Source organism: Zonotrichia albicollis, chromosome 2, assembly GCF_047830755.1.
Source record: "Zonotrichia albicollis isolate bZonAlb1 chromosome 2, bZonAlb1.hap1, whole genome shotgun sequence".
Lineage (NCBI taxonomy): Eukaryota > Metazoa > Chordata > Aves > Passeriformes > Passerellidae > Zonotrichia > Zonotrichia albicollis.
In genome coordinates, this window is record NC_133820.1 from 39916886 (window position 1) to 39929614 (window position 12729).

Here is a 12729-nt window from a genome sequence, read left to right on the forward strand (position 1 = left end):
CTCTATGGTTTGCTGAATTGGCTGCAATGTGCATCCCTAAAGTAGGGAAGCACTGAGATCAGCATAATGAGAAATATGACAGAGGACCCTGCAGATGACTTGTAGGCTGAACCAAAGATCATGCCAGACTAGATGTAGCTACATTTATTGCTGTGCTGTGCACCAAAAAATGTTAAAAATAAGGCACAGGGAGTGAAGATTTCCAAACATATTAGCAGTACTCTGGTGATATGATTGTAGCAGTTTTAAGGCCATAGTGCCTTGCAGTGCAGGCCAGCAAGTACTGCACTCTTGTTATTGCTTTTACCAACCTAGATATTGAAATATATGACCCAAACCTGACATCTAGTGGAGGAAGAACCAGGGTAAGATTTTCTTTGCCTTCCCAGGCATGCCCTGGGCTGTGAACATACACTTTGCTCTTTTCAGAAGAGACCTAAAGGCTGTCTGCCCTATGGCTTGTGCTGGGCAGGGAAGAAAACCAAGGAGCTTGTGGGCATTTCAGCTAAATGTGCGCACCTTGTCTAGCTTATGACACCTTTACCCACAGCTATCCATGCCAGAAGCCAGTTCCACAGTGCTGCCAGCAGATAATGAGCTCTGAAGGCTGAATTTAAAGTTACAAGAGACAGTAGTAGAGCCAACCATGACTGGTTGAATTTAGGCAGGATCTTGTGAATGCATCTAACAGAAAGAAGAGGTGTTCACTCCAGCTGCACAGATGGTGTCAGTGACCTTCAATTTCTGCTGTCACAAATGTCAGGTCTGCTCTCCTGCACCAGACCAGACAGTTCAATGCTAGCCCATGGCACTGCAGCTCTGTTCAGCTTCCAGCTTTTCCCACCACAGCAGTTCATTCACTCCCCCATCTGGGCTGCTTGAGCTGGGAGGCCAACAATACTTTGGGAAAGTTTTAACAAGTTTCTGACTTGTCCTCTGCACCTGCCACTGTAGTATCTCATTTCTCAGTTAGCAAAAAATGGAAGCTTCATGCTCTCATACTTGCACAGAAATATTGAAAGCATGAACCCTAAAGGCTAAAAGAATCTAAAAGCCAAATAAAACTGTCCAGTGTTTATTTTTCACATCTTAGAAATTTAAATCAATATAATAAATTGTTAGACATTTAATAAATTAATAGAAATTTAAATAAATATAATTTTGTTACCTCTGTCCTGATGACACCACTTACAGGCCCTTAAAATTGGAGGAAGAGAGAAGGTATTTTAGTTGTTTATACACTGTAGGAAGCAAAAAACATCTCCCACATGCTAGTAAATTATCCAGGCTTTGTAGGTGGGAGTTGTAACTACTCACACTGTCTGTGAAGCATCATTTTGGGAGGATGAAGCAACAAGTTACCAACAGTTTAGAGATTCATTAAACCCACTGAAATACTGTTGCTTTATTAAGTGAATGCAGAGCCATCAGCCACTGCCGAAGATCTCAGCTCCCAAGCAATCGCAATGCTGACAACGTGATGCATTTTTTAGGAGGGATTTTTAATCTCCTGATGGCAAAACAAAGTTAGTGTTATACAAACAGTACAAAGTTTACCACAGGATTGAGCTTTAATCTCTGGTGGTTGCTTATTTACTGCAGAAGAAACAGAAGCTACTCAGTGAAAAGACCTTCTCAAAATCCCGTTTGCAGGCAATCTTGAAGGAGAGGCTCTCACCCCCTGCAGCTTTCCCTGAAACCCAAAGTAAGTCTGAACTGAGGTCTGAATCGGAAGACAGGACTGGGGCTGGGTTGTTTAAAATTCCTGTTTGTTCTGCCATGAGAGGACTTGGTTTATCTTATCGTGCTTGATGATGTTGACCTTTCTAAAAGTTAGAAAAGCAGAAGTTGTGATAGATGGTTTAAAGAATGTCACAATTTATGAAGACTTGTGCTATCAGCACAATTCTCAAAGTCAGAGAAAGCAGACTTGGGATCCTTGCACCCCCTCCTACCTGATGGCTGTCAGAGCAGACTGAACAATCCTGAAGAAATCAGTTGCATTTCTTCTTCCAAGGAGTTCCTCATCCTGGGGTCTTTACTAGCAGAGAATTGTGAGTGCTAATTCTCAAATGCAAACACAGGTACTTCAGACAGTGAGAAGCAGGGTGCCTGCAGTTTGACAGGTTGTGTCTGTGTACATAACCCGTGTCTTCATCTGTGCCAAAAGTGACCAACACGGGACACGTGGGGCTGATTTGGGTGAAGATTGCAACCCTTGCTAATCTGGGGTGGGAGGTTAATCCTGAAAATTAGGATATTTACTTCTTCCTGTATATTTTTTAGAGTAATCAGACCAAGCCACAGCTGTTTTAAAATTTCATGTTTCCACATATCTTGCTAAATACTTATTTTAATCAGGACTGCAGAAGTAATTGCAACAAACAATTTAGAAAATTGACTTTGTCTGTGTTTTGTACATGTTTCTGCACACGCGGGCATGGTTTGCTAAAACATTCATTTGCATAGCTTTCAGTTCTTCCTTCTTCAAAAGTATGTAAGTCCAGGCATTTTCTGGGCAGCATTTATGTTGGTTTGATTAGACATCTGGGTCACACAGCTTCACTTCCATTCCCTGAAAGGCTGAGGTTAGTTCTCAGAAATATGTTTCATATTGTGGAATTTGATTTTTGCCAGTGTTTTCTCATGGTTTGTCCAAATCCTGTATATTCCTTTTACAGTATGTATCAGTGCTCCAGCATGTAATGCAAACACCCAGAAAGTATTTGTTACAGAAGAGAAAGGAAGATCTGTAGAAAATTGTTTGTTTTTTCCACAGCACTGGCCTCTACAGTGACTTACTCTCAGAGTCTGGACATAGTTTTACAGTGTGTTCATCCTGGAGCAGGTTACATGTAGACTCTGTATTTACTTGTTTCCAGATTTCATGATCTTGAATTCCATCCCTGTGCTCCATAACTAATTGTTCAGTCACGGTGTCGTCCTTAGGGGTAATCTGACAAATTATGTTCTGGGACAACCTTTGAGCAGAATTAGTGGAACAAATAATGCAGCTTGTTTTAAGATGGAACTTATGACAGAATTACACAATTGAAATAGCAGAGGACCTAAAATATCCTCTTCAGGCTGCTGTTTAAAACAGAATGAAGAGAGGCACAGAGATGCAAGCTTCCTCCTGCTCTCATGGCTGCATCTGCAAGTTTTCCTCATACTGGGGTAGTGGATTCATAGACCAATGTGCAAGACAGACTGAGACAACTCAGCAGTTCTTCTATAAAATAGATGGCTCCAAGTTTTGCCTTCAGTGACATGAGCGCCCCTGGAAGAGTGAATGACAGTTCAGGGATCTAATTTCTGCTCCATGTCATTCTTTTCTTCAGGGTTCCCTACACCTCTCTCAGCAATGTCTATGGTGTGTCTTTCTGACTTTGAAGCTTATGCTAAGAAGTATTTGCCCAAGATTGCTTGGGATTATTTTGCAGCTGGAGCAGACGACTGTTCCACACGAGATGAAAACATCCTGGCATATAAAAGGTAATGTGAGAAGGGAATGAAGGGAGTCATACTGGGACCTTTTAAATTGTTTTTGTGCAAGTATTTGGACTTGACAAGCAAAGGAACCTAAAACCTTGTCCTTTCCAGGGGGTCTCCAAGCTAAATGCAAAACCTGAGTGATGTGCACTGTGTGTGCTGATGCCAGCCTGAGTATGACACGGGTTGTATGAGGCTTTAGGGATGCTGAGGGTATAGGCAGGTGCTAGGGTAGGGTAGGGTAGGGTAGCGTACAGTGTGCTATGGAGGAAAGAGCATGAGCAGCTCTGACAGAATGAGTTGCAACAGGGAGCTCTTGGTGAACAGCAGGAAGCCTATGTGCAAGCAGGCTGGGATTTGGGGAACATGCTGCAGAACCTGAGGGCAGGCACACGGTACAGTGAGGACAGACACATGAATGGTGAGGTGGAAGGACTCAGCCTGCCTGCAAGTAAAAGGAATATGAGGGAGGAGAGTGAGAAAACAAGACACAGTGACCTGAGGCAGGAGAGGCAGAAATTATGTGGTAAACGAAGACCTGGTTTCCATGAAATTTCAGAAAAGTCACTGAACATCTTCTATCCTGAAGGAGATTTTTTGCCTTACAGAATTCGTTTCCGGCCACGTATGCTGCGGGACGTATCCATGATGGACATCAGGACTAAAATCCTGGGTTCTGAGATCAGCTTTCCTGTAGGAATTGCCCCTACCGGCTTCCACCAGCTAGCATGGCCTGATGGAGAGAAAAGCACAGCCAGAGGTACTCTTCTGCTCTAGTGCTGTGTAGCACCAACAGGGGGTTGTAGAAAAGCCTCAAGAAGCTGTTAGGAGGACTTGAAGTGTGACTGAGAAAAATTTTGAGTCTTGAGGGGGCAAACTCCATTCCCACTTTCTGACACCCTGCATAGGAAGCTGTATAGATGGTGCCCTTCTTCTCCAGCTACCAACATTAAAAATCAGCCCCATGGAGTCTGCTGCAAACCGAAGAAGAGGGCAGTGAACACATTTCTGACTCATACCAAAAACCACATAAGGTTTTCAGTCCTAGGGTCTCTAGATGGGTTGTAAAAGTGGTGGATGGGACTCAGACTGTGAATTCCTTGTTACTGGTTAAGAAATGTCTCCCTTGCACAAAAAGATATCCCAAGATATTTTTTCTTCTGTGTACACTGAGTAGACCTAACAGTACATCCCTGAGAGGACTCAGTCATAAAGATAAAATTCATGCTTTTTAAAAAATGCAGATGCAAAATGAAAGCACAGCTTGGTTAATTACCTCTCCCTTTTCTGCTTTCTTAACCATGGACTAACAAGAGTGTAGGGTAAGTACAGTCATTGTTAATCCTGGGGCATAGCTGCCCTGTGCTTTGTAGGATACACATGAAATCAGGAGTTGGGGTGGTCTCTGCAAACAGTGCAGGGTTCTGTGTCTGATGCCTGGCAAGACCCTTCAGATGCCTTTGTTTCTGACTCCTTCCCAATGCCCCCCAGCCGCCAGAGCAATGGACACGTGCTACATCGCCAGCACCTACTCCACCTGCTCGCTGGAGGAGATCTCCGCGGCTGCGCCCGGTGGCCTCCGCTGGTTCCAGCTCTACATCCACCGCAACAGGGCAGCTTCCCAGCAGCTGGTCCAGCGGGCAGAGGCCTTGGGCTTCCAGGCCCTCATCCTCACCGCCGATCTGCCCTACACGGGCAAGAGACGCGATGATGTCCGCAATGGCTTCCGCCTTCCTCCCCACATGAAAGTGAAGAACTTGGAAGGAGCCTTTGAGGTTTGTAAAATGAGCCTGTCCTTTCATTCACTGCGCTGGCATGTACCACATGAGAGAAAAACCACTGGGTAACTGCTGCCCTGGCATTTGCTGTACGAGGGTGTATCTCCTCCCCTGCTGCTTCTGCAGCATCCTGGCTTGACCTCCTGCCGAACTGGGGTCTGTCTTCAAAATCCCCACACAGCTGCCTCAGAGACACTGATCTGCACCCCCATTGAAATTATTCTCCTCCAGAGACATGTGACATTTCTGGAGCTGATGAACATGTCTGTTGGCAAGTTTGATTAATTTGTTCTAGGACAAGGAAAGACACCAAGGGACCTGTGTATTGTTGCAGCCTGGATGAGTTTTCCTTTTGCTGTTTCATTGTGGCTGTAGGGAGATGACTGCTCTGAGTATGGACTGCCACCCAACAGCTTGGACCCTTCGGTCACCTGGAATGACATCTACTGGCTGCGGAGCCTGACACGCCTGCCCATCATCATCAAAGGCATCTTGACAAGAGAAGATGCAGAGCTGGCAGTGAAACATGGAGTTCAGGGAATTATTGTGTCCAACCACGGTGGAAGGCAGCTGGATGAGGGACCTGCCACTGTAAGTGAGAAGGGATGAAAATGGATGTCCCACATTTTCCCCATTTACGGTCTGCACGTTTGCATTAACCTGGGTGTCTCTATGCCCAGGTTTGTGTGTACACTTCTGGTGGACTTGAGTTTGTCCAGTGGCCATGGATGTGTGCCGATATACTTTAGCTTTAAACTGGTGAGATCCATACCTTGGCATGGGGGCTATCCACTGAAGTATTTCCTCAGCTTCTTGGGAGGATTCTGTATGTACCACAGAACCCACTTAAGTGCAGATAAACTCCTGGCCTAAGTCAGGGAGAGTTCCTGCCTGTGCCTCCAAGAGCTGGTGCAGCACACTCAAACTCTTTGCGCACTGCAGCAAAAAGAAAACTAAGCTCTGGAACCAAAATTGTACAAATGAGAGCATAATGTATTCTCATTGTTCACATCTGTCGAAACATGCAAAACAATGCAGCTAGATTTAGTGAGAGGTCTGCTTGCGTATTTACAGGCTCAAGTCTAAACGGGAATTTATTGACTTACACGAGCCAGAAAAAGGATAACTTATCTGGAGAAAAATTCCCCTGCTTTTAAATTTGTACAAAGAAATCATGCATTGTTTAGACATGTGTGTATTTCACTGGATTAATTTGGCTTCTGTCAGTTTTTCCAATTGCTCTTATTTTACAGTTCTGCATTGCACAGTATCTTACGAACTTTCTTTTCTTGGTTTTCTTTTGTTAAATAAAAATAGGTACCAGGGAATTTCTTCTATTCTGCGTCACGGCTGACAATAACGAATAAAAAAAATTTAATAAACTCAATGCTAAAGGCATAATAACAGAAATAGCATCCACATTAAACTGTTCTTCTACCTTAAAAGTTGTTTTACATACACAGACAAGGCAGTAGATACCTAGTTGGGCTCTGCTATTTTTCTAGTGCCAATCTTGGCTCTTGCTGAGTTAGTCCTAGAAAATTTCAGCATGAAGGTTCTCAGTTTGAAATTCAGAAAAAAAAAACCTAAAGGAAGGCAAAAAGGTATAAAACACTGCAGAAAAGAGTCTTTTGGGTTTGCTCTGAAGGAGAGTTAATTATGTCCAGTGCCTTGTCCTGCCCCTGGCTGTACTGCCTTTGGGGCCAGAGCCAGCATCTCTGCGTGGTGCTGCCCTGCAATAACATCTGAGGCTTACTCCACGCTGAACTCTTCAGAAAAGACCTTAGGGAACCAGGAGACCTAACCTGGAGGAAATTATTGACTGTACTACATAGCAAATGAAGCCCTTCACAGATGCTTTAGAGGGAGACACTCAACAGGTGGTCACCAGGATTAAGCTGAAGTGTAAGCTTAGGTAGTTTGAGCAGTAGAAGTCTGACATCAGCCTTTCTTGCAAACAGCTGTATTATTCATCATTGTCTCAAATGAAAGTAAAATACTGATGACAGTTATTCCCATTGAAATTTATATTTAAAATCTTTCCTAAATCTATTGAAAATGTTGCTTTTCACTAATCAAAAGTGATAGCAAAGAATATCAGTATAAGCAAAGCACTGGAAAATGGCATTAAGTGTCTGGAAAGCAGAGCATGGAGCTGCATGTTTGTTATTCCGCAGCTCCTGGTGCTGCGCTATTTGTGATGCATTGTCACATTTCATTTCGAGAAGGTATCCCACTAAAGCACTGCATCCCTGCCTGTCTCTTTGGAATATGTCCTCCTTCTCTGGGAATCAACAGCTGCCCTCAAGGTGAGACTGGCTTCTTCTTGCAGATTGATGCTCTGGTTGAGGTTGTGGAGGCAGTACGAGGCAGAGTGGAAGTTTATGTCGATGGAGGAATACGAAAAGGCAGCGATGTGCTAAAAGCTCTGGCACTGGGGGCAAAATGCGTCTTTATTGGAAGACCAGCGTTGTGGGGCCTGGCTTACAAGGTGAGTAAGGAGCTCTGGGTCCATATGCCTGCTGCTCACACTCTCCAGCAGTCCTGCAACTGAAGTCACACAGTTGTCACTGGTGGAGAATATATTTTTTAATTTTATTTTGCTGAATTTGAAATGGAATCACCCCAAATTGAATGAAACCCTGACGCTTCCTCTGATTTAAAAATACCACTGAATTTGACAATTTCCTGGGATTTTGAACAATGGGATTTTGAAGGTGATAGCATTGTTTTGTGGGACCTGATTTTTTGATGTTGCAGTTTGGGGCTAAGATACTTTAGGACTCAGTGCTTTTGAAAATTGGAGCTGGCTTATTTGCCAGAAAGATTAATCTGACAATTTTATTTGCTTTCAGCAAATAGTTGGGAACAATACATGGTTTTGGTAGAACAGTTTCACAGCAGTGCTATGAATTCTTCAGAAATACATATGGAGCTCCATCCCATGGATGGCTGAAACATTTTGGACCAGGCTGAGCAAAACTGTATCCTGGAAAACTGTATCCACACTTTTCCACTGTGGCCTGGGTTTTCCACTTCTATTTCAGGTCCAGCTTTGCTTCTCCACTCCAGGCATATTTCTATGATCCAGAGTCATGAATTGGGCCTCTGATGCAGGAGATAAACATAATATAATCAAAATTAAAATAATATTATTCTACCAGTTGGGGGTTTTTTGCTAATTTTTTTGCTTTTTACACTCTGGATGGAGTCTTCCAAAACTTTTCTCTAGAAGAAAAGATACTTTTTTTGTGTGGTCTAGACACATTTTCTTTCTCTTAAATGGCACTCTTGTCCAGTGGTGTGATTGCTGTGGATTCCAGTAGCAAGGCTTTGATCAAGAAATTACCTGAATCCCCTGAAAAAACCTGTAAGAGTTGGCAGTACTGGTTTTAGGGCCAGTAAATATCAGCAAAGGGCCTAACATGAAAAAAGGTGTTCCTGTGAGTTGCCTGCACTTTCTCCACAATGGCAACAGAAATGAGATGAGATTTTGGGGGATTCAATTGTGCTTTGGTGTTGTATTCCATAGAGTATTCCTAAAGATGTATCTCAGTGGCATTACCAAAGTATATAACAGAGGAAGGGCATAAACAATGCTAACACTGACTGCACCCAAAGCATTCATTATTGCAAGACATAAAAAGAAAATTCAAGAGAAAAAAAAATTAATCCCCCAGTATTTCATAGGAAGATCAAAATCTTCTATGCATTTTAATGGCTTTTGAGCTTCTTGGTGTCACTTACACAGAGGAAAACACATAGTCTATTATTTTTAAAGATTCAGTCTACTAATTGAGTGAACTACGGTTTCTGGAGTGGTAACATATATAAAACTCATTACTTTGTTAAAACCTGTCAGCATTGTAAGGCTTGACATTTTAAATAGGAAGCCATTGGTGGGGGAAAACTGAAAGCTAAAAAAAAGAACCAGCTACAAAATGTCAGAAGTGAAAAACAGCTTTGTTTTCTTTCCCTGTTCAGATGTATCCCAAAAGGAAAAGCATCTAAATTAATCTGTGATGAACTGAGCACATCCATCACATCATTTTAATCATTCATCTGCATGAGAGACTGGAATTGGCATGGATTTAAGGGACTATCCCAGCTCTCAGGGTGCAGGCATCCTGCAGCACTGCTCTGTGCCAGGGCTCCTTTTACCCTGACTGCTGTCTCTGTTGGTGCAGGGTGAAGAAGGGCTTCAGGAAGTCTTGAGAATCCTTCAGGATGAGTTTCGCTTGTCTATGGCCTTAGCTGGTGCGTATTTTGTTTGTAATGGGTGTTACAGATGTTTCTGCATGCAAGCCTGTAAAATCAGGAGCGTGATGGATAGGTGACAAAAAGGGAATCCACAGGAGCTGTGATGGTTCTAGCTGCTATACTTGAGATTCTCTGCTTCCTGTGAAACCACTTGGCATTCCAGGTGTCACAGCAATGAAGTTTGCACTGAGGGAGTAGGTTAGAGCAGCTTTGTGACCCAAGTAAAGAGATGCAAAACTGTGAAGTACAGCCGAGCAAAACTTGGAATTTCTGTTCTGGGAATGATAGCATCAGTTTTTCAGTATTTAGTGTTTATCAAGGTGAAACGCAACTGATCTTTTTTCTGCATGAAGAGCTCATTAAAAATGGAGGCAGAATTTTTCTCTGTGTGTTAGATAATACAGTCTGTAGGGGATTACACATTTTAAAAGCTTTTGTGTCTCCTCCCTTTACTCTCACTCTGTTTTTCTCACTCCTGCTCCCAGCTGTGGCTGCCCTGTTTGAGTCTCTCACCAAACAGCAAATTTGCAGAGCCCAGTGCAAGCTTCAGTTTTACTCTTGGACAAGAGGGTTATGGCACTGGAACAGGGTCCCCAGGGCAGTGGTCAAAGCAGCAAGCCTGACAGAGTTCCAGAAGCATTTGGACAATGCTCTCAGGCACAGGGTGTTATCCTTGGGGTGTCCTGTGCAGGGCCAGGAGTTGGACAGGATGATCCTTGTGGGTTCCTTCCAGTGCAGGATATTCTATATATTATGATATGTAGAACTCAAGTGGACAGCAACACTGACTGGGAGACTGGAGCTGAAATCCCTCTGGCCACAGTGTGGTTTTATGGGTTACTTTTCCAATCAGTAAATATTCCTGGGTTTTTTCCCCAGCAGACTTTTACAGTTCATGTAAAAAGGGCACAGGATTCAGCAAGAGCAGCAGGTTGGGATCCTTTTGCTGAGGCTGTGAAATTCATTGAATGATACAATCTTTTAGGTTGGAAAAGACATTTTTAGATCATCAAGTCCAACTGCTGACCCAACACAGCCAATTCCACCATGAAACCATGTCCCTTAATGCCATATCTACGTGTCTTTTAAACACATTCAGAGCTGGTGACTCAACCACTTCCTTGGCAGCCTATTCCAGTCCTTGATAACAACTTCTGTGAAGAAATTCTTCCTAATATCCAATTTAAACCTCGCCTGAGCAGAGGATTCAAGGTGCAGCCTCAGCAGTGCCCTGCACAGGCGACAATCACTGGCCTGGTCCTGCTGCCCACACCATTGCTGACACAGGCCAGGATGCCAGTACCACACCTGGGTACACAGCTGGCTCATGTTCAGTCAGCTATCAATCAGCATCCCTATTCCACCCATATTTGTCCAAAATAAATGGCAATGCAAATCTTCACCTCTGGCCATTTGGTGCACAGCAACCCCTGTCTTTTCTCTGTGTTTTTCTGCTGATTTTACTGGATCAGGTTGGAGCCTGCTCAGTTTGTTATAAAAACATTTTTTTTTTCATGGTTCTGACTCTTCTTGTTGGGGGACTCCAGTGCTGAACCTGGAGGCTGATGATGCTGCTGAGGAGTGGAGATATTGAAGCACTAATCTATTTCAGCCTGGCTAGTACAAGACTGGGGTTCAGAGCAGGGGGGCTCCCAAGCTTCACCCACAGACCTTTCCCTCTCACCAGTGTTTCATTTATTGCAGGCTGTGCCAGTGTCTCAGAGATCGGCCAGCACCTGGTTCAGTTCTCAAGGCTGTGATCAGCCTCCTGCCATGCCCACCAAACAGAGACAGCTGAAGCTAAGGTCCCAGCCAGACTGAAGATGAAAAAGGAGGTGCAATAAGTATCTGATAAGGCCTTCTGGACACTTCTGAAGAGATTAGGAAAGGCTCTATGTTAGCAAAGGCTGTTCTCTGCTTTTATTGAATGAATTCCACAACAGTTTGGGTAGTTGTTACTTGTCTAAATGCATTTTCTTTAAACTGGCTGTTCCACAGCATTACCTATGTTGGGTCTTCCTCCAAAGTTCCTCTACACTGGACAGCCAGACATGGAAAACCCTGTGCCTTGCTTTTTCCACTTGTCATGGCAAGTCTCACTGCAACCCAATCCACACACCTCTCCTGCTCTGGGACTGCAAGTGTTGTGGCTGCTGTCTTCCACAGACTTGGCTTTTCCTGGATGTATTCGTAAAAGATATAGAAGTAAGGTGAATCAGCTGCCAGGCACCCCAGCTGCCCTTTGCAAGTGGGGGCAGTTCTTGCCCACTGCTTCTAAATGCAAAGCAGGGAAGGGGTGGAGCAGAGTGCCACTTGTGGGGAAAGAGCCAGCTCCTTTTTCCAGTGGTGCAGCCCCCTGCCTTTCCCTGCTTTGGAGCCAGCAGATTCCCTGATACCCATTTCCCTGGCACATGCAGTGGGAGTCATGCTACCAAAAGGTGACCTTTTGCATAAATCCCACTTTAAATCTGCCCAAAGAGGGCAGAAGGAAGAAGCTAACCCTGTTGGCTCTCTCTGTTTAGACTTTGGTTTCTCTCAGAGATAACAGTGTCTGCAGTGATCTCCCAGAGGCCTTCACATGGAGGCCTTCCTCTCTGTTCCAGTAACAATAAACCTTGTCAGCAGACTGACAGCCCAGCAGATAAAACTTTGGAATTACAGCACATCACACACGTTGATGGATTTCAAGGATGTACAAGAAGAGAATGAGACAACTGGGAGTGCTCAGTCCTGTGAAGGCTAAAGGCAGGGGGAGGAGGGATCACATCACTGCCTTTTACTACTCATTTGGAGAAGATCCAGGCCAAATTCTTGGATGTGCGCAGTAAAAGGGTGAAAGGCAATGGGCACAAGTTGCAATGAGGAAAATTCCAGGCAGAAATCAGCGGGGGGAAAACCCACCATGAGGGCAGTCAGACACTGCAACACAGGATTTGTGAAACCTCCATTGTCAGAGATATTCAGAGCTTGCCTGGGCAAGGTCCAGAGCAACCTCTCTGACACGGCTGTGAGAAGAGGCTGGCCCAGAGATCTCCCAAGGCTGCCTTTAATCTGAATTGTAGGAGGATGTCACAGAATCATAAAAAGAGCTGCACATGAGATCTGTACCCTGCCATGCCACTGTGCTGCCATGACCAAGTACCTGGAGCTGCAGAGGCAGCACGTATCTCTGTGAAGGGCTGCAAGAAAACATTTTCTG

General features: G+C 44.2%; 1 protein-coding gene across 2 annotated transcripts; it reads left to right on the plus strand.

The window, feature by feature from the left end:
* Positions 1–1554: 1554 nt before the first annotated feature.
* On the plus strand, positions 1555–11530 carry HAO2 (hydroxyacid oxidase 2). 2 transcript variants are annotated; one of them, XM_005486073.4, is made up of 8 exons: positions 1555–1705; positions 3342–3495; positions 4101–4252; positions 4984–5267; positions 5646–5861; positions 7603–7761; positions 9458–9527; positions 11235–11530. In XM_005486073.4, the coding sequence occupies exons 2-8, from the start codon at positions 3365–3367 to the stop codon at positions 11288–11290; spliced, it is 1068 nt and encodes a 355-aa protein (XP_005486130.2). In that variant the 5' UTR covers positions 1555–1705; positions 3342–3364; the 3' UTR covers positions 11291–11530. The 2 variants fall into 2 exon arrangements, with proteins under 2 accessions (XP_005486130.2, XP_074390909.1); XM_074534808.1 differs by lacking the exon at positions 11235–11530 and adding an exon at positions 10516–11043.
* The last annotated feature ends 1199 nt before the right edge of the window (positions 11531–12729 follow it).

What these genes read in the sequence shown, in the direction of transcription:
- HAO2 (XM_005486073.4), top strand. Translation starts at nt 3,365, where the DNA reads ATGTCTATGGTGTGTCTTTCTGACTTTGAAGCTTATGCTAAGAAGTAT. An exon ending in ACTTGGAAGGAGCCTTTGAG is followed by an intron (nt 5,268 to 5,645) that starts GTTTGTAAAATG and finishes TTGTGGCTGTAG; the next exon opens with GGAGATGACTGCTCTGAGTA. An exon ending in TGTGGGGCCTGGCTTACAAG is followed by an intron (nt 7,762 to 9,457) that starts GTGAGTAAGGAG and finishes CTGTTGGTGCAG; the next exon opens with GGTGAAGAAGGGCTTCAGGA.